At 39.2% G+C, this 22,002-nt stretch overlaps 1 protein-coding gene across 5 annotated transcripts in view; it reads right to left on the bottom strand.

Moving 5' to 3' along the window:
* LOC130926713 (diacylglycerol kinase beta) overlaps window positions 1-22,002 on the bottom strand; it is a 273,453-nt gene that overhangs the window by 159,301 nt on the left and 92,150 nt on the right. For all 5 annotated transcript variants that reach the window (XR_009066272.1, XM_057851809.1, XM_057851807.1 and 2 more), the window contains 4 exons: window positions 12,391-12,489; window positions 9,520-9,630; window positions 9,366-9,439; window positions 3,960-4,034 (listed from right to left, as the gene is read on the bottom strand). Coding sequence is in view for 4 of the 5 variants with exons in the window: in XM_057851809.1 (XP_057707792.1) it covers window positions 3,960-4,034; window positions 9,366-9,439; window positions 9,520-9,630; window positions 12,391-12,489 (359 nt within the window). In the remaining variant the exon portion in view is untranslated. The remainder of the gene's footprint in view (window positions 1-3,959; window positions 4,035-9,365; window positions 9,440-9,519; window positions 9,631-12,390; window positions 12,490-22,002) is intronic.

A 22,002-nucleotide genomic window follows, 5' to 3' on the forward strand; every position in this document is an offset into this window, starting at 1 on the left:
CTTATTGCCCCCCGACTTGCCGCCTGTACAAACAGCAGAGTACTCACCCTTTTTAGAGTCCTTGGAGGGGGTGCTGGAGAGTTCTCTTTCTGGGGACTCTCTCGTTCTGCTGGGGGACTTCAATGTTCACTTCGGCTATGACAGTAAGACCCGGAGGGGCGTGATTGGGAAAACGGCCCCTCCGTTCAGAACCCGAGCGATGTTCTATTGTTGGACTTCTGCACCCGCCGCAGATTGTCGATAATGAACACCATGTTCAAGCAAAAGGGTGTCCATATGTGAACTGGGCACCAGGACACCCTAGGCCGCAGCTCGATGATTGACTTTGTAGTCGTGTCATTGGTCTTGCGGCTGCATGTCTCGGACACTGGATTGGCAGACCGTGGTAGTTGTCCCTCTTTTAAAAAAGGGGGACCGGAGGGTGTGTTCCATCTCTAGGGGGATCACACTCCTCAGCCTACCTCAGGAGGTCTACTCAGGGGTACTGGAGAGGAGGGTCCGTTGGGAAGTCGAATCTCTGAGTCAAGAGGAGCAGTGTAGTTTTAGTCCGGGCAGCGGAACAGTGGATCAGCTCTCTACCCTCAGCAGGGTTCTCGGGGGGTAATGGGAGTTCGTCCAGCCAGTCTACATGTGTTTTGTGGACATGGAGAAGGTGTTCGACCATGTTCTCCGGGGAGTCCTGTTGGGTGGGGGGGGGGGGGGGGGGGGGCTCCGGGAGAATGGGGTATCGGAACCCCTGATACAGGGGAACCGGTCCTTGTATGACAGGTGTCATTGAGTTTGGTCCGTTTAGCCGGTTGCAAGTCGAATCCATTTCTAGTGAGTGTTGGACTCTGCCAGGGCTATCCTATGTCACCGGCTATGTTAATCACTTCGATGGACAGAATATCTAGGTACAGCGGGAACGGGAGATCAACAGGCGCATTGGTGCTGCGTCTGCAGTGATGCAGACTCTGCTTCGGTTTGTCATGGTGAAGAGGGAGCTGAGCCGAAAGGCAGAGCTCTCTATTTACCGGTCGATATAAGTTCCTACCCTCACATATGGTCACGAGTTATAGGTAGTGACCGAAAGAACCAGATCCCGGATACAAGCGGCCGAAATGAGTTTCCAATCACTTAACGCTTATTATCTTGTAAAATATTTTTTATAATTTTGATCAATCAAAAATTTCTATGTAACTATACCATATTAAGACATGGACACCAGTCAGGTGAGGCATATATATGGAATTTTATTTTTTTAATTTTGCGGCATTTGGGCAGTGCATCTTATAGCCAGGTGCGCTATATGGTATGAGAATAACGGTAATTCCAATTCCAATTCTGGCTATTTATCTTTCCCAACTTGCTTAGTGGGAAATATAGTGAAAATTTATCGGCTAACTGCTACCATCACATTTCATCCCTAAGAATAAGATAAAGAGGGATGATAGCCACACATGTGCTCAGTCCACCGTTCCCGTCTTCTTATGAGAGTTTGCTCTGTGGCCACAGGATGCACACGTGACCTTCAAAGAGACCTTTCATGTGAGTTAGGACAAAGGTGTCGATGAAGGCTTTCATTTCTGGCAGCTGCACGAAGCCAAAGACGCCTTTCATTCTAGCCAGCCACCTGGCGCTCAGTGGACCAGTAACTCCCACGCCTAGTGCTCAGTATACAGTATACATCCACAGAATTCATATTAGAGAAGTTAGGAATCTGTAATACACAGGTTATTTTGACAGTTTTTAATATTGTTTAAATATATTTTTGACAAGTCTATTCAAGTTTTATTTTTACAAAAAGAAAGACAAAAAAAAAAGTCAGTCTCCAAACATCAATGCTTATAAATCTTAGAATATACAGTAACAACCAAAATTCATCCTGATCTGTCCACGGTTAACAGGAGTAGAAATGTTTACCACCGCAATTAATGATGTAATTAATCAATCAATCCAGCTCGCAGGATTGATGCATACACAGGGGTGAAAGTGGGCATAAAATTCGGGGGCGGAACAGTGCTTTGATCCCGAAAATATGACGGCAACTGTCAAACCTCCGTGTTAAAAAAAACTTCCAGGCCGCCACACGCACATCTCCAAGATGAAAACAATTTACTAGCATCTGCTTTACGTACACAAGTGTTAACAACAAGCCTAACACAGTGCTTGTATAATGTCATCCGTTTCCACCGATTTGCATTATTTATTTATTCCATTTAATTCTCCTAGCATGTGTATCTGAGTTTGACGAGATAGTTGACTTGCAACAAACAACACTGCCTCGGACTTCAGCTGTCCATTCAAATGGCTGACATACTGAAATGTGATCAGCATGGATAGTTAGCTCTGACTGGTTCAAATGCACATGTTTCTGGGACAAAAAAAACAACAAGTGTGTTGAATTAATGCTATAAAAACGGCAAGGCAACAGAAAATTCATTAGATCTTAAATTTTATTTGCTCTGATGGGGAGGTTCAGAACATCTTCGATGTTATAATGCCTGACCCCAGAAATAATTAACATAAAATTTAAAATTTAAAAGCTTCATGTGGTCCTTAAATGTAATTTAAAATATCAAAGTTTAAACAATCAAAAAAAAAGTATATATGTTCTCTAATTTGTATCATAAATGATACATTAAGCATTACATACAGTTCTCGTGGCAAAACAAATATAACTAAACTGAGATTGAACACAACAAAGTTTCAAACTTCTTTTTCTGCATTGAGGTCCAGAAATGCTTGTCCCAAATGTGATACATTTGGCAAAATAGTTAATGTCCACTTTGGACTTATTTTTGTTCATTTACCTATGTTAGGCCACTTATTTATTTTCTTATAAAATAAAAGTCAATTTTTGCATTATCTTCACAATATATTTCATTTTACCGGGCATAATGGAAATAATTTGTATTTATTTTTGTTACTATATGTTACTTTTTTAACAATATATACTCTAAGTCAATGTCAGTGTTGTCACTAACGTGTTACTAGGTAATGCGTTACTGTAATCTGATTACTTTCTTTCAGTAACGAGTAATCTAACATGCTCATTCTTCCAAACCAGTAATCTGATTAAAGTTAGTTTCCTTAATATTTGTGTTTTCCTTGCATTTCTGTGGTTGTAGGTTTGACAACCCCCTCAGCCCCCCAAATAAATGAATACATCAATATTAAAATTCTGGCTCCCTGGCGACCTTTATGTCAGGGAGTTCCGGCAAAAAAATTCTTGCCACTTTCACCCCAGTGCATACATACATGCCTAGAATATCACTACCTAATTTCAATCTGATCTCTCCCCGAATAACCGAGGAGTAGCCATTTTAGTCAGTGTCCTTCCTAAAAAGAACAACAAGGCAGTAAAAATGCAAACAAACCAGCTATTCTTTATTTGTAAAGATAAAAAATGTGAGGCTACCATACTTAAAATTTCTCATAGAAAATAACATTTCACATGTGCTTCAATCGCTGTTTTTGTTTAAAAATTGATCATACTGTATCTGGAAAATTCTGGTCTGGTCTGTGGCATTGCCTGGAATAGTAGAAATAGCTCAGGGGTAAAGGGTTTGAACTTTCTGAAAACACATGAGTCACTTCCACTGTCTATGCCACTGTGAAATGTTCATTAATCCACTTAATCCTGATTGTCTGTTCTGCACTGGGATTTTTATGAGCGACAGTGTGAAACATGTTCATGGGCCAAAACCAATCTCTCTCAACTCACTGCCAGCTGAGCCTGTTGCTATGGTGCCGTGGCAGCATTCGTCTTCTTTTGAGAGACAAGTTAACCCTGTAGGTGACCTACATCCATTAGACTGTGTACCTAATGCGGCTAGTGAGTGTCATTTGAAATGTATTTATCAGATAAATAACTATTTACATTCTATATCTGCTAAAGGTTTAAAATGTTCACAAATGATTTTAGTTAATTATGTGTATATAACTGCTGTATCAGGGAAACAGCAATGATTCCTTACCTGACCGCTGGACCACCTTGGTCCAAACTGTGCACCTGTCGTGGGTTTAGAAGGTAACGGAACTTCCTGAGAACCCTGTAGAAGAAGAACTAAGGTTTTACAAAGTTACAATTCTATTTCACATACATAGTTAAAAATAGAAGGTTACCTAAAACTCAGTGTTTGTAGAAGTTCAAACTGAGTAACGTATTCATGTCTAAAAAAAAAAAACATTACATCTTGCCCCATTTAAAACGTGTGTGTGTGGTTGTGGTAGAAATACTATTTTATTCATTTTTAAAAACTCATCTCTGCATTTCTATAGTTGGAATAGTCAAATGTTCCAATGCATTAGTCATAATTTGATTTTTCTTTCTGTTTGCAAATGAGCTCAGTAATGCCTACATGAAAGTTTCCTTTGACCTTCACAGTTATGCAACTTACACATGTACAGCACATCATGTCATGTGCATGTCGTTCAATTAAAAAATACAATACATTTCAACTGATGACCTCTCCTCACCATGCAGTACACACCTTAACAGTAGTAGTACATATATACGTACAGTGAGGAACACAAGTATTTAAACACCCTGCAATTTTGCAAGTTCTCCTACTTAAAAATGATGGGCAGGTTTAAAACTATCATGGTAGAAGCTTGTCCACTGTGAGACACCCCCCCCCCAAAAAAAAAATCCAGCAGGAACTGTATGATTTTTAACAATATATTTGTATTATACTGCTGTAAATAAGTATGTGAACACTTGAGAAAATCAATGTCAATATTTGGTACAGTAGCCTGTGTTTACAATTACAGAGGTCAAACGTTTCCTGTAACTTTTCACAAAGTTTGCACAGACTGCTCCACACAGATCTTCTCTAGATCAATCAGGTTTCTGGACTGTCACTGAGAACCACGGAGTTTGAGCTTCCATCAAAGATTTTCTAATGGGTTTACATCTAGTGACTGGCTAGGCTCCTCCAGAACCTTGATATGCTTTTTACGAAGCCACTTCTTAGTTATTCTGGTTGTCTGCTTTGGGCCATTGTTCCCCAAAATCTCATAATTCCTTGTCCTCGTCATCATGTCCCAGTCCCATGGCCCAGTCCCATGTGCAGAAAAACACCTCCAAAGCATGATGCTACCACCCCCATGCTTCGCAGTAGGGATGGTGTTCTTGGAAGGGTATTCATCATTCTTCTTCCTTATGAGTGGAATTAAGACCAAAAAGTTCCATTTTGACTTTCTCCCATGACTAATCGGGATCATCCCAATGGTCATTGGCAAACTTAAAACGGGCATGGACATGTGTTGGTTTAAGCAGGGGAACCTTCCGTGCCATGCATGATTTTAAACCATGACATTATAGTGTATTACCAACAGTAACCATGGAAATGGTGGTCCCAACTCCTTTCAGGTCATTGACTAGCTCCTCCTGTGTAGTTCTTGGCTGATTCCTCACCATTCTAGGATCATTAAGACCATGCGAGGTAGATCTTGCATGGAGCCCCAGTCCGAGGGGGATTGACTGTCATGTTTAGCTTTAGGTGTATCTTATATCACCAAGCTGCTTGGCAATTGCCCCATAACTCTTTCTAGCCTTGTAGAGGTCTACAATTTTGTCTCTGCTGTCTTCGGACAGCTCTTTAGGGTGTATAGGGTGGACAGGTTTTTATATGCAGCTTATCACCTCAAACAAGTCATAAAGTCAGACTCAAAAAGTCAACCTCCATTTTACTTATTTAGAAGAATAAGTAAAGTAGAGGTGGACTTTTTAAAGGCGACTAACAGGTCTTTGAGGCTCACAATTCTAGCTAAAAGACCGGTGTTCGAATTCTTATTTGCAGCAGTATAATACAAATAATTGTTAAAAAAATCATAAACTGTGATTTCTGGATTTTTTTAGATTGTCCCTCACAGTGGACAAGCACCTACAATGAAAATTTCAAACCCATTCAACATTTCTAAGTGGGACAACTTGCAAAATCGCAGGGTGTTCAAATTTTTATTTTCCTCACTGTATGCTTATCTTTGGAAGCAATCCTATGTCGAATAAGCTGAACTCTTGTTAGATTTCTCTGACTTTTTATCCAGTATTTTGCTAAACTGGGATAGAATTATAATTGTAGTGGATTTTAATATACATGTTGATGATGACGGTGACTCTCTTGGTAAGGCTTTTAATGACCTACTAGATGGGACTGGCTTTATTCAAAATGTAAATAAAACAACTCATAGACACAAGCACACCCTGGACCTGATTTTAACGTACGGTACGGAGATTAGTGATCTTATTGTCCATCCCCACAACCCAATACTGTCTGATCACTTTCTAATTACATTTCAGTTTGTACTTCAAGATAATCCTTCACTAGTGAATAAAACTCAGATGAAAAGGACATTATGTGATCGCTAGTTATTAAACCGCTCTTGAAAAAACTTACTCTTGATCCTGACATCTTGGCCAATTATAGACCTATCCCTAATCTACCCTTTCTCTCCAAAGTCCTTGAAATAGTGGTAGTTAAACAACTCTGTCAGCACCTACAGGACAATAGTTTATTTGAACATTTCCAGTCTGGCTTTCGAGCTCATCATAGCACTGAAACTGCATTAGTTAAAGTAACTAACGACTTGTTACTAGCCGCTGACGATGGATTAGTCTCGATCCTGGTTCTGTTGGACCTGAGTGCAGCCTTTGACACAATCGTGACATAGGCATTAGAGGAGCAGCCCTCTGCTGGTTTAAATAATATTTATCTAATAGGTACCAGTTTTTCAATGTAAACCAGCAATCATCACCGTACTCTAGAGTCAGTTATGGTGTGCCACAAGGGTCGGTCCTCGGGCACATCTTGTTTACGCTGTATATGCTTCCTTTAGGCAATATCATCAGAAAACATAGCATTAACTTTCATTGTTACGCCGACGACACACAACTGTATTTATCAATTAAACCTGAGCAGATCAGGCAAGTGGATAAACTGAGCGACTGCGTCCGAGATATAAATACCTGGATGAGCACTAATTATCTTCTACTTAACCCTGAAAAGACAGAAGTCCTTATAATAGTCCCAAAAAGCGTGAGAGACTCTTTAACTGCCCAGATAGTCACTCTGGACAATGTAAGTATAGCCTCCAGCACCACAGGTAAAATCCTAGGAGTTTTCTTTGACCCAGACTTATCATTTAAAGCTCATATTAAACAAACCTGCAGAATGACCTTTTTTCACATGTGCAACATAGCCAAAATTAGAAACATTTTGTCTAAAAATGATGCAGAAAAATTAATTTACGCGTTCGTTACATCTAGATTGGATTACTATAACTCCGAACTTGCAGCTTGTCCTAAAATTTCTCTAAAAGGTCTTCAGCTAGTCCAGCAGTAAGACTTTTAACTGGAACTAACAGAAGAGAGCACATCACCCCTGTGCTCCAGGCTCTTCGCTGGCTTCCAGTCGAGTTTAGAATTAAATTTAAAATCCTCCTTCTTACATTTAAGACCATTAACGGGTTGGGGCCATCTTATCTCACCGATGTTCTGGTTCCATACCGCCCCAACAGAACACTCCGTTCTCAGAATGCAGGTCTACTGGTAGTTCCCAGGGTTTCTACAAGTACAGTCGGAGCTAGAGCCTTTAGCCACCAAGCTCCTGTTTTATGGAATCATCTTCCAGCTAGTATTAAAGAAGCCAAGACAGCCTGTACATTTAAGATTAGACTAAAAACATTCCTTTTCGACAAAGCTTATGGTCAGGCTAGTTGAAATCGGACTAGACTCACAGTTCAGTCTAAGCTGCACTAGAAGCTATAATGCTGGGGGAAGTACAGCCACTGAGTCCTGTCTCCTTTTTCTTTCTTCCTCTTTCTTTCTTTCCGTCTGCTAATTCCCATTAGCAGTGCTGGTGCATTCTGTCTATCCATCCTGGGAGTGGATCGCTTCCGACTGTGGTACTCCCCAAGGTTTCTCATTTCTCCCAAAGAGTTTTGGAGTTTTTCCTTGCCGACATGGAGGGTCAAAGGATGGGGGATGCCCAGGACTTGACCTTTATTCATTTCATCTCTATTTATTTCATCTGCTGTTTCAGACTGTTTATCATATTGCCTCTGCAAAGCCCTTTGAGACAACCTTGTTGTGATATAGGGCTACACAAATAAAATTGAATTGAATTGAATTGAACATATCAAGAGCTGGTGGGGATCAAGGCGTGGGGACTGGGAGATATAGGCTAGTTGCTAATAGCTGGTTGCCAATAATAATAGTAGCTGGTGAACTGCAAGTGTCTTCGATAGAGGTCGGCCGATATATCTGGCTGATATTTGGACTTTTTTTCCAACTCAACAGGAAGTGTCCTGTAAATGCCTTAAAATAAACAGAAAGTGACCTGTAAATACCCCAAAAATCGGAAAGAGTGACTTTGAATGCTCTGTTTCGAATGAACGTTCATACAACCTTCCCAGTCTTAATGGACTGGGCGTTGAACTCTGTCATTGGCAGCCAGCAGAGTTAACTGAGACACTGTCATGGTGGAAGATTTTAGTAGCAACTTGTTGGTTCCCTCTTATTCTTTTTTAAACATTGTCACCTCTTTAAAATGATATCTCGATTCTCGGTATATCAATAACCTTTTGAGATGCAAAGTATCACAATATATCACCATTTTGATATTTTGTTACAACCCCTACAATATACGTGCTTCAAAAAAGTATATCAATTTAAAAAATCGGCTTTGGATATCGGCTGGAATTTTTTTTTTTTTAAAGATCGGCATCGGCATTTGAAAATCTCGTATGGGTCGACCTATAGTCTTCGAATTATGTCTTTAGCACAACTAACGGCTTCAACTCCAACCAAATCAACATGAAGCTCTGAAGCATGCCACGATAGCCAATTTTCGTAGCCTTCTGTGGTGAAATGTTCACTATAGAGTTCATTTCGACGGTCGTCCTATTGAGCTGGCGTCTTTGTTGGGGTATCTGTTTAAAATTCACACAGTGTTCTAACACCAGCCTCTGACGACTTATTACAGCGGGAAAATATGCATGTGTATGCCTTCATTACACCCCATTTACTTGTGACTCATGAATGGAAAAATACAGAAGTATGGCCTCGCGACAAGTGTAAACACCTCGTGTGACATTGCAGTCTGATCTAGGAGCATCTTAAAGCTGAGGGAGGCAGGCACACTTTAGATGTCAAATTGTGTCAAAAATACGAGAAATATTGGAACTAATCATTGCTAGTATGTTTCAGGTCATCACTGAGAGTAAGTCTGACCTCGAAAAATGGAAGTTACAATTTTGACTGTAGTCCTGATCGGAAGATTGCATGGCTACGATGACAATACTTTGGACATCTTTCGGTTATCGTCATTCTGGATAAGATTTAAAACAAGAAAACATTAGATTTATAATATCACGCTTACCGTTCACCCTGTCTTCCGCCACTTTTGGGATTGACCAGCACCAGTAGAGGGTGAGTGCCTGGAAATGGAGAGATCTGTCGAGAGAAAATTGAATAGACAAGGTCAAACGAGAAAGTTTGGACAGTATAGGGACCCGGCCTGAACGACAAATTACCTGGAGTGCTTGCCCGTCTCCGGGGGAGAATTTGAACATTTGGTTGATGTCGTCCGGGCTAGTGCAGGGAGGGGATTCGCTCTCACCACGTTTCACCACGGACTGCCGGTCCTGCACACAAAAAAAATTAAAAAATGATCTGATCTTTTTTTTTTAACGCTATGAATGTATTTTATTGTTCCAAAATCTAAGTTATTGTAAGTATTTGTATAATGCTTTCACATACACAAAACATAAAATCAGTAATCAGTAAACATGTACTTTTTACTTTAGTACCTAAAAGTCCTGCAAAATAGAAGACAACAATTTAACGGGCCAAAGAAAACAGTACCGAATTTGAATTAATTTGTAATAACAGTGGTACCTCTACTTATGAAATGAATTGGTTCTGGAAATAGTCTCTTAACTTCTTCTTCTAAAATTGTGTAAGTAGAGACGCATTTTCTGTGTTCATGCCCTAATCCGTTCCAATGTTCCTCCCTGAAAATGATTTCAATTAGAAATGCTTTGGTAGTAATATCTTCATTTATTTTGCTTGGAATGAAAAAACACAAAAGAGAGTGGAAAAAAAAAATAAATAAAAATCATGATCATTTTACACAAAACTCCAAAAATGGGCCGGACAAAAGTATTGGCATCCTCAGCCAAATATTTGGTAGCACAACCTGTACACAAAACAACTGAACAACCGCTTCTGGTATCCATCTTTGAGTTTCTTAAAATGCTTTGCTGGAATTACACCATCCTTCTTTGGCCAACTGCTCCAGGTCTCTGAGATTTGAAGGGTACCATGTTCAGATCTCTCCACAGCTGTTCTAAGGGATTCAGGTCTGGACTCATTGCTGGCCACTTTTTGAAGTCTGTATTGGGTCATTATCCTGCTGGAAGACCCATGACCTCTGAGCTTTCTCACACTGGGCCCTACATTATGCTGCAAAATTTGTTGGTAGTCTTCAGACTTGATAATGCCATGCACACAGCCAAGCAGTTCAGTGCCAGAGGCAGCTAAGCAACCCCAAGACATCAGGGAACCTACGCCATGTTTGACTGTGGGTACCGTGTTCTTTTCTTTGAAGGCCTCATTTTTTCCCTGCAAACTATATGTTGATGCCTTTTCCCAAAAAGCTCTACTTTTGTCTCATCTGACCATGAGAACATCCTTCCAAAAACGTTTTTGGCTTTCTCTTGTAAGTTCTGGCAAACTCCAACCTTGCTTTTTTATGTCCCTGAGTCAGAAATGGGGTCTTCCTGGGTATCCTACCATAGAGTCCCTTTTCATACAGACGCCAACAAATAGTACGGGTTGACACTGTTGTACCCTTGGACTGCAGGACAGCTTGAACTTGTTTGGATATTAGTCGAGGTTGTTTATCCACCATCCGCACAATCCTCACGTTGAAATCTCTTGTCAATTTTTCTTTTCGGTCCACATCTAGGGAGGTCACATATTGATGACACTGCACACGGAAGACACAAGGACATTCAGGTATTTGGAGATGGACTTGTAGCCCTGAGATTGCCCATGCTTCCTCACAATTTTGCTTCTCAAGTCCTTAGACATTTCTTTGGACTTTTCTTTTCTCCATGCTCAATATGGTACACGCAAGGCCACAGGACAGAGGTTGAGTCAACTTTAATCCATTTTAACTGGCTGCAAGTGTGATTTAGTTATTGCTACCACTTGTTATGTGCCATAGGTAAGTAACGGGTGCTGTTCATTACACAAATTAGAGAAGCATCGCATGATTTTTCAAAGGGTGCCAATTCTTTTGTCCGGCCCATTTTTGGAGTTTTGTGTAAAATGAAAATGTGTTTTTTTCATTGCAAGCAAAACAAATGAAGATATTACTACCAAATAATTTGTAATAGCAATCATTTTCTGGGAGAAATTGAGCATTATCTGACAGAATTGCAGGGGTGTCAATACTTTTGGCCAGCAGTGTACTATCAACGATGGGTCCCTGGAGACGCATGAGTAAGGGAAAAAAAAGTTTTCCCATTACGGCACAGTACATTTGCTCCCATCCCTCCATTGAATTTATCTTTTATTTTTTATTTCTTTGCCACGCAAATATAATGTTCATTTTCGGTTCTGGGATCTCCTTCTTTCAACAAGAGTATTTCAATTATGTAAGAAATAAGCACTGCAAGTGCACACAAGCTTTAGTCACAGAGCATACACAGTCAATCACGACAGAGTTTAACACAGTTGGAAAATCTGCAGATGCTTAAAATCACTTTGAAATCAGTTGAGGATGTACAAACTGGAACAAATCAATAATTCAGCTTTTGTTTATTTTGCTTTTGGAACAACAACAAAAAAAAGATCTTAATCAAGGCTCAAACTCAGCTAGAACCTTGAAGTATACAAGTGGTGGGAAGGGTCAGAAACCGGAAATAAACAGGCAGCCAAGTTTCCACCTGAAGTGACGTCACAGCGTTGTCTGCAAAGAGCCCATTCCCATCTGCTTATCCCAGTAACAGGACCGGCAAATAAAGCCATCTGGCAAGGTCAAACAATTTTTCAACGACGGTTATTGTTGACTCTGCTGTATGTACGTTTACTTTTTTCTCTGATTACTGATTTGAGATTGTAAAACAGAGTTGACGTATGAGGAAATGTTAATTTCGTCGTGTAGACCTGTGTAAATTATGTGGTGAAGGGATTTAAAGCCTTAAAACATATAGTAATTGTTTAAAAATAATATTTATATTATGCCTGAATATATCACAGATTTCAACAATTACAGGTTACATAACAGAAGATAAACCTGCACTGGAAGTGGGATGATTCCTAAGCATATTTCTTGATCTGTAAAGTACAATGGTTGTCAAAGTAATGTGTGGCATGAAAAGGAGATCATGACCCACCAGGACAACAGGACAAATGTAGGAGGGCAGCAAAGTATGGTCCCTCAAGGCTCCTCCGTCACACTCAGGCCTTACATGGGACGCACATTTGTTGTGCAGCTGTTGAGAACAACATGAAGACGCAAAAACGTAAGTGAATGAGGACCTCTACTGGATATGAGTAATATTGCTATTAAAGATGGTATAAAGCAGAGTAATTGAGGGAGAAGGTTGTGAACAGAGGTGGGTACTAACGCGATACATACTATACTTGAGTAACTTTTTGAGAAAAAAAATATTTCTAAAAGTAGTTTTGCTAAGCTATACTATTTACTTTTACTTGAGTAGATTTGTGAAGGCAAAAGGCAAAGGCAAATTTATTTATATAGCACAATTCAACACAAGGCAATTCAAAGTGCTTTACATCACATGAAGACCATAAAAATCACATTTAAATCAACACAACGTAAAAACCAAGACAAAAGATCGCATCTAATCACAGAATAAAAATAAATAAATAAAAATAAAACAAAAACTACTACTAATAATAATAATCGAAATCAGCAATGGAGATAAGCACAAGAGGAATAGAAAGCAGATAGATTGAATTATATAGACAGTTATGGATATGCAGTGCTAAACAAAAGCGTTTTTAGCCCTGATTTAAAGGAGCTAACAGTTTGAGCATACTTCAGACGTTCGGGTAACTTGTTCCAGAGGTGAGGAGCATAATAACTAAATGCTGCCTCACCCTGCTTGGTTCTTGTTCTTGGAACATGGAGAAGACCAGTTCCAGACGACCTCAGGGGTCTAGATGTCTCATAGGAATCTAACAAGTCAAGCATGTATTTTGGTCCAAGGCCATTAAGTGTTTTGTAGACAAGCAGTAGTATTTTATAGTCTATCCTTTGACTCACTGGAAGCCAGTGTAGCGATTTCAAAACCGGTGTAATGTGGTCCCGCTTCCTTGTATTTGTGAGGACTCTGGCTGCAGCATTCTGTACTAGCTGCAGCTTCCTGACTGATTTTTTATCAAGACCTGTAAATATACCGTTGCAGTAGTCCAATCTGCTGAAAATGAATGCTGCATAAGTTTTTCCATGTCTTGTTGAGTCAGAAGCCCCTTAATTCTGGTTATATTTTTTAGGTGGTAATAAGCGGATTTAGTGACGGACTTTAGATGGCTATCAAATTTTAGGTCTGAGTCAATAATTACGCCAAGGTTTCTGACTTGATTTGTAGCTGTAAGTGACATTGTGCTAAGTTGGCTGCTTATCTTTGACCTTTCCTTTTTTGGCCCAAAAATGATCACCTCTGTCTTCTCCACATTTAACTGGAGAAAATTCTGGCACATCCATTCATTGATTTGATGAATGCATTTACTCAGGGAGACTAAGGGACTATAATCATATGGGGACACAGAAATGTACAGTTGTGTGTCATCTGCATAGGCGTGATATGAGATGTCGTACTGTTCCATTATCTGAGCTAACGGAAGCATATAGATGTTAAAAAAGAGTGGTCCAAGAATTGACCCTTGAGGGACTCCACACGTGAATTTGGTTCGTTCTGACTGATAGTTTCTGATTGACACAAAGAAATCCCTACCATGTAAATAGGATGTGAACCACTGAAGAATAGTGTCAATAAGCCCTACCCACTGTTCCAATCTGCTGAGTAGTATGTTGTGATCAACCGTGTCAAATGCGGCGCTGAGATCCAATAGTAGCAGAACAGATGATTTGCCTGCATCGGTATTCCGACGAATATCATTTAGGACTTTGATAAGCACGGTCTCGGTGCTGTGTTGTGGCCGAAATCCAGACTGAAATGAGTTAAAAAGATTGTTTTGCATCATAAAAGTCTGGATCTGTTCAAACACAACCCTTTCGATAATTTTCCCCAGGAATGTCAGATTTGATATTGGCCTGTAATTACTAATGGTTGAGGCATCCAGATTAGGTTTTTTTTAGGAGAGGTTTTATTACTGCAGTTTTTAAAAGTCTGAGGAAACTCTCCTGTTTGGAGGGAAGTATTTATAATCTGAAGTATGTCTGGGGCTATGCAATGAAAAACAGTTTTGAAAAAGTTTGAAGGAAGGATGTCAAGGCAGCATGTTGTGGGCTTTAATTTCGACACAATTTCTGTTAAAGTGGCATAGTCCAAGAGGCTAAACTGTCTAAGATTGACGTGGGGGACATTTTGGGAGGCGTTTAGTGTAACATTTGTTAATCTGGAGTTGCACACAGTCTGTCTAATCTTTAGTACTTTGTGTGTAAAGAATGCTGCGAAATTATTACAGGACACCTCAGATGCCAATTCCTGAGGTATTGATGCTTGTGGGTTTGTCAGTTTGTCAACAACAGAAAATAGTGTGCGAGTATTGTTGGTGTTTCTACTAATGAAAAAGAAATACTACTCTCCGCTACTTTAGGCTTCAAGGAAAGTTACATTTTTCTTTTTTATTCAACATATTTGATTTTTCGTTCGTTTATTTATTTATTTATTTATTTATTTTTTTGCCAGAGACGCAACAATGACTCTACCAGTTTCACCAATGAGACGTCGCAACAATAATCACATGACTCCATTATACCAATCAGATTCAAGCTTTTCGTTGTATGACGACTGTTTTATGGCCTGTTCAATCACGTGGCGTCTTTGAAGCACTGTTAAAAAAAATTACTGTAATTTTTGGTATATAATCCCTTATTTTGAATCCTGCAGTTTATAGTCCATTGCGGCTTATTTGTTGATTTGTTTGGGTTAATAAGTAACTTTATTTGACAGCGGTCTCATAAGACAGTCATAATTATGACATGAATCTGTCATTGGCATTAACGAATACTAATGAAAGATGTCCTTAAGTGTCATCTGGCAAATTTTGTCACTAACTCCATTTAAGCCCAGCTCGGATCTTTTACATCCATTCAAAAGTGAGATAATTTGACACTATAACAAATAAAGTGTTACCGGTAAATATCTTTTTGAGTCAATACCCCGTAATACAGTGAGAACAGCTGCAATTTATAGTCCGGTGTGGCTTATCTATGAACAAATGGCATTTTTGTGTCAAATTTAGTGGGTGGCAGCGTATATTCAGGGGCGCTTTATAAATCCGAAAATTACAGTATTTGACATAGACCGCCGCTGTCAACAAGACTCAAAAGCGCAGATTTGAATCTCTCTCTTTGTTTTTTATTCACCACCGATTGACCACGGCATTCCAGAGATATGATTCTTTTAGTTTCTTAATAGGAAATATGTTTTCTCCACAAGAGGGCACGCATGCTCTTTAGACGAATATTGCTTCATTTCTGTAGATTTTTTCTCTCACCAGAATTCTTTTTTTTTTTTTTTCTTTGTCTTAATGTGGTTATGTAATGAGTTATTGTACAGTATACATGTAGTCCCCGGATTACGAACGAGTTCAGTTCCTACTCTGGCGACGTAACCCAAATTTCTGCGATAACAAGTGCCCCTAAATCTCAAAATAACGACCCAACTACCACTGTGGAGCAGACTCGTCTGACATAGATAAAGGACAGCTGCACTCTGGTTTGGCCCACATACGGCTCTAATTTGTTTCAGCTAATATAGACCCTACCCACGTGACATCACAACTCCGCTCTCCTGAATGGTACCGCCCACGTGTCCGTCAAAACATAGTGTTAACCTGTTACGGCTACGTACATTTCTCCTATTTACGGCGTGTTTTTCTGCTCCTTAACATTAATAATCAAAATGGTGAAGGTGTGTGTGGCTGTTGGTTGCACTAACAGAGAAGATGGAAGGAGAGACTTGAAGTTTTACCGTATTCCGAGGGATCCAAAGAGAAGAGCGAAATGGACGGCTGCAATTCGACGTGAAAACTGGGCACCAAAAAATCACCACAGACTATGTAGTAGTCATTTTATATCCGGTAAGATGCATTTAAGATATACTTAGAGGGTTTTGGGCTGACAAATAACCACAATTAAGATCATTGCGAGGCTAATCGCCGACAACATACGACGTAGTACGACATAGTTTCAAATTTAAGATGTTTGTGACTTCCCTTTCTTCCACCATCGTTATTTTTTGAATAATATTTAGCTGGTACCAAGTGAAAGAAACTGGCCTCGTCTACGGGGCTGACAAATAACCACAATTAAGATCATTGCGAGGCTAATCGCCGACAACATACGACGTAGTACGACATAGTTTCAAATTCAAGATGTTTGTGACTTCCCTTTCTTCCACCATCGTTATTTTTTGAATAATATTTAGCTGGTACCAAGTGAAAGAAACTGGCCTCGTCTACGGGGCTGACAAATAACCACAATTAAGATCATTGCTTGGCTAATCGCCGACAACATACACGTATGTATGTAGTGAGAGTGCTATCGCTAAACCATATAAACATTAAAAGCCTTAACTCCATTGACAAATGACATGAAATACATTAGACTTGACAGTGGATGTTAGCAATAACAAAAGATTTTGAATTGAAAATTTCGTAACTCACCTTTCCAAGCACAAGATAGATTCCTGCCGAATTTTCGTGGACGAGGACCTGTTTCACCCAACCAGCAACGAAGTATTTATAAGCCTCCAAGCTCTTGAAGTTTTTCAAATTTTCGTGAGAATAGGCTGATTTTGTGTGGACAAGATAATTGTAAATATCAGCGTAGCAGATGTCAGGCAGACAGGGCGAAGACAGTGGGTCGAAAAACATCGATTTGGGCATCAAATATGGATCTGGCGACTGTATAGAACGAAGCTTTTCCACATAACGCCTTTTATGCAACACATCCAGTGAGTTTACGGCATCAGAAAGCACCGGGTCTTCCATGAAATGCATTTTAAATTCCTCGATCAATTGAAAACAATGCTAATACAGAGACAAAATGACGGACAAGTGGGCGGAACCACACAGCGAGCACGTGGTTTTGTGACGTCGGTGGGTAGGGTATATATGTTTGTGGAGTCATGTGTGAGTGATTTGCTATCAGAATTGTAAATATGTTAGCATTCGTAGCATTTACGCTAGCGGACTTTTGTTAGGCAGATTAGGCTAATTTAATCTACTAAATTGACATACTGATCAGAGTAGATGGACGTTTGAATACCAACTGTTTTGTGTCAAAGTGTTTTATTGTTGAAATTTGTGTCGTTGAAGATAAGTGTACATATGTGTGTTACAGCTTTACAAATTGTCAAAAGTGAATGTTACTCATAACGTGAGTCTTCTTTTCACCAATTACTTTTTTACTTGTACTTGAGTGCATTTTTTGGATGACTACTTTTACTTTCATTTCAGTAATATTATTTTGAAGTAACGCTACTCTTACTTGAGTAAAATTTTTGGCTACTCTACCAACCTCTGGTTGTGAAACCCGGCAGACTTCAAAGGAGTAAGTCTGCGGCTTTTAAAACGGGCACATCTGGAAATAAGGGTCACATTGGTAACGCATCATTAGCCACGTTGACATGCTGACTTTTATTCATACCGATTCAAATCATTCCGAATGGAAATTTCACATAAGCTGTTTACATGTCACTTCATCTATTCCGATCCAGCGTTTACATGTGACTGCCTTTATTCCGAAAGGACGTTTGACAACTGCCGTCTGACATGTGCAGATTAATCAAAACAAAGCTTCACGTTGCAAAACATGGAGATCGATCGTCAGATCAGCTGCTGTTTAGTATAGAATAGCCATGTTAGCTGCACACAACAACTGCACACCGCTCTCTCACTGTTAACGTCTTCACCGTGTCGTTAAATTTAGGCCATATTCGTGTTGCACTTGTATGTTGATGATGTAACTTGTAACACTGAGATTCCAACAGAATGTAAAAGAGGGCTTATTCACTGCTACAACAGCTTCCGTTGCAAATTCTGATGAGGATGCAAAATTTGTCAGAACACTGGACTTCCACAGTGTCACTCCTTAACTACATTAACATGTCATCGGTTCTGCCCCTCCAATTTGAACCCGAGTGTAACATTAATGAAAAGGACAGCGAAAGCAAAATATACAAGAAAGACGGGATGAGATGAGTAGCGTTCATGTGTAAAGTTCGCTAGTGACAGCACTCCGCTACTTTAGTGACGAGAGCAGGAGAGTGATGTCAAAAACTGTTTGCAGATATTCATGGTAAACTATTGCGTGATCCAATTCATTCCAATATTATTATGGAGATAGTTAGCATCCAGAGCTGCCGTGTGCTTTACATATGATTAGGGTGAAAGTGAAAGACAGCAGTTTGATTATTTTTGCTGATAGCCTGGTGCCGTGCATCACAACACACGAAAACGTTTGCCTCTACCGAGACGTCTAATGGCGTCTAATGATGTCTTACCTTATTTTTGTCACGAAAAAGCAAATGTCCAGATTGTTGATCATCCTGCCGGTTGCTTCCCGGTGAATAAGCAACACGGAAAATGAATAAATGATGATAAATGAAATGATAAATAATGCCCAACAGATTATAATGACACCTTATTTTCCACATTAAGATCTAAGAGGCAGAGAAAGGCGAGTGGACACTGGCGTTCAGATTCGTAGCTCGGACCATGCCGTTTATTGGCATAAGCTTCGGCATCTCCTTCACAACAAACATAAGACGGATATAGTGGAAATACAACAAAATTCTGTCCATATCTCTCAAAGAAATAATGTTCAAAAAACGAAAAGCACTTCAATCTGTATTAATGAGGCCATATTCTCACACAGTTAAAGGGCAACTGAAGAGCTTTTCGGATATCGCTCTTGAGTGTTTTACTCAGTTGAATTGTATTAAATAAAAAATTAAATATAAAGCCTACATATACAACAATCCTCTGCCAGGCCCTAATGTATCAAATACATCTCAATAAAACAATAACTATTATACTTCAACATGAAGGTCTGCCTATTTGAAGAGGGAACAATAGCATCAAATAGATGCTGCTTTGACTAGGGCATTATTATTTGATCACCAAGAAATTATTATTAAATTAAAATTTAAAAATCCAATATTTTCATGCTGCTGTGATTTTTTTTTTTTTTCTCCAGCAAGCCAAATATAAAAAATTAAGCGGCGGAAACCCTCAACACGATGAAAAAAGCGTTGCAAGTCAGTCGCCACCCAGTTTCCCAAAATCAAGCGAGAGTGGGTCGAGTCAAATGATGTCCAGTGATGACGACTGAAGAGATCCTATGAGGCCTGCCAGATGCTGAATTTCTTCCGTCTGCGACATCAGATGACGATGATTTAGGAGAAATAGATGTAGCAAACTTTGATGACATGAAATCATAAACTAGTCATATATACAGTACACATTTTTTAGAAGAAAAATCTAGTTACCCTCATATTTTAATGATAATGCATTATCTTTGTATAGAGAACACTTAATGCTACAGAAAAGAGTAAATACATATTTCCCACTGCCATTATCATTTTTCAATGTTGCGCTAGTCCGTTGCTATCCTAACTTTGTGTTGCTTACTAAATTTATGTTCTTTGATGTGTGCCATTGTGTGCTTGGTATAACTTAGCTGATATGTTGTGTCACAATCTGACAGCGAAAGCTGATGCTGATTCAACATAAATCTGGTATCATTTATTATTGTGGCCTATTGAATATTTTTTCAGAATGTAATATAATTACAATATATTATATACCAATAGAATACATTAAACAGTCAACAAAATGTGTCAATGTTGTTTACAATTTATGGTTTTATTTATTTAATGTAGTAATTCATGCCCCTGTCAGTGCTTCAGCCTCCTCAAGTTTGGCTCTCACGTCTGGGATCTCCTGACGACACAGGCATACTCTTGGAAGGGTAATTACTTGACGGTTTACAGCAACACCTGGAAAATAAAATAATTTTTCATTTATTTTGAAAAATCAATAATATATCATTCATTTAGCCATATTTGGGCTAGCTTTATCATATTTAGATCGGTAGGAGCTGTCCCATTACCTAATATCCAGTTTTAGCTATGTGGAGAGCATGGAAAAATATACAACCATGTAATCGCATTCTCTCTAATAAAAAAATCACGATGCTGGTCTTAGACTTACCACTCACTCTCCCGTTCATGAAGTGTCGAGCTGTCAATTGGCGTCATGACGCCATCTGCTGTGTCAAGTAAATCGCAGTCATCTGACGCCTCAGGTTCAAACATGTAGGGATTAATTGTAGTTCATCTTTCCTGGGAGCCTTTGCCATCGGTAGCGTCACGAAAGAGCAATCCTGAATGGTTACCTTTGGTGGAAATATCACTGACATCGTTGTTGCTGCTATGCTAGCTGTGGATAGTCTCTGTTGCGTCGGGGAATCTACATCACACTTCCGGGTTTGCGAAGGGACCATTAATGGAGTGCAAAAAAACTAAAAAAAAACGCAAATTATCCTTGCAATTACGTGTTGATAATGTCATGGTTGTTTTGACGAACTCGTCCAAAGTTTATATTCGCAAAATTACACCAAAAGGTCTTCAGTTGCCCTTTAAACAACGATGCAAAGAAAACTAGCATTCACAAATTCACAATCAAAACAGGTATGCAAAATACACATAAAACTTACTCGGACTTTGGTCAAACTCTAAACATTTTAGTAACTCGTTTTGCTCAACAAATACACTGGATGGCAATATTTAGTCATGCTGGGAGCCATTATAAGGATTCTTGTTTGTTGTGAAGACAACACTCAAATGAACGTCAAGTACAATTGACCCGCAGTAAACAGGAAACTACGGCGTCAGTCAAGGGACAAAACACACTCATTGGCTTGATCTTTAATTAATTTAAAACTCGCCATTGAGATCTTGTGGTGTATTTAAATCACTACCTTACATAATTAGAGTGACACTGTGGAAGTACGGCAGAGAATCCATGTGACGTCACGGCCCTGTGACATCAATAACAATGGTGAGCTACTAGCAGTGTTGTTAATCTTACTGAAAAAAAGTAATTAATTATAGTTACAAATTACTTCTCCCAAAATGTAATTGCGTTAGTAACTCAATTACCTCAATGTAAGAGTAATTAGTTACTTGGCAAAGTAATTGGTGATAATTACTTCTTTTTTTTTTTCCCCCTCAAAAAATAAATAAATAAATAAAATGAAAAAAAAAAAAAAAAAAAACATTGGCCACACTATGTGAAGTTTTTGGTGGAGGTTTTTGGTACAATTGGCCCGAGCCCAATTCTTTACCCTAATTTACCCTTTACCCTGAATCACCTTTTAAAAGTTGTTAAAATTGCTCCCATTATTGCATTAGTTCCCTTCTCTCTACTTTCAACATATGAAAGTTTTGAAAACTGTTGAATCATTTAAAGATGGATTCAAGTCAAGATTTTGCCGATTTAGAAGTATTTTAGATAAAAAGTTACTTAGGTTCGCTAGGAAGGTTCTCTACAACAGAGCCGTCCTAAAAAGCCTACTGCTTTAAGATGGCGGCTGTCTACTAACGCATTTAGAGCCATGTCCGTTGTTTTGCATCTAGTTAGATCTATATACAGTACATGTGTTATCTACCATGTCTACCATATCTACCATAACAAGCGGGTGTAGTTTGTCGGCTATCGGCTACAACATGTATTATTGGAGCTACCTAGCATCGCGTTTGCTTGGCGTCATAACTTTCTCTCCT

The sequence above is a fragment of the Corythoichthys intestinalis genome, chromosome 12 (assembly GCF_030265065.1).
Source record: "Corythoichthys intestinalis isolate RoL2023-P3 chromosome 12, ASM3026506v1, whole genome shotgun sequence".
Taxonomy (NCBI): Eukaryota; Metazoa; Chordata; class Actinopteri; order Syngnathiformes; family Syngnathidae; genus Corythoichthys; species Corythoichthys intestinalis.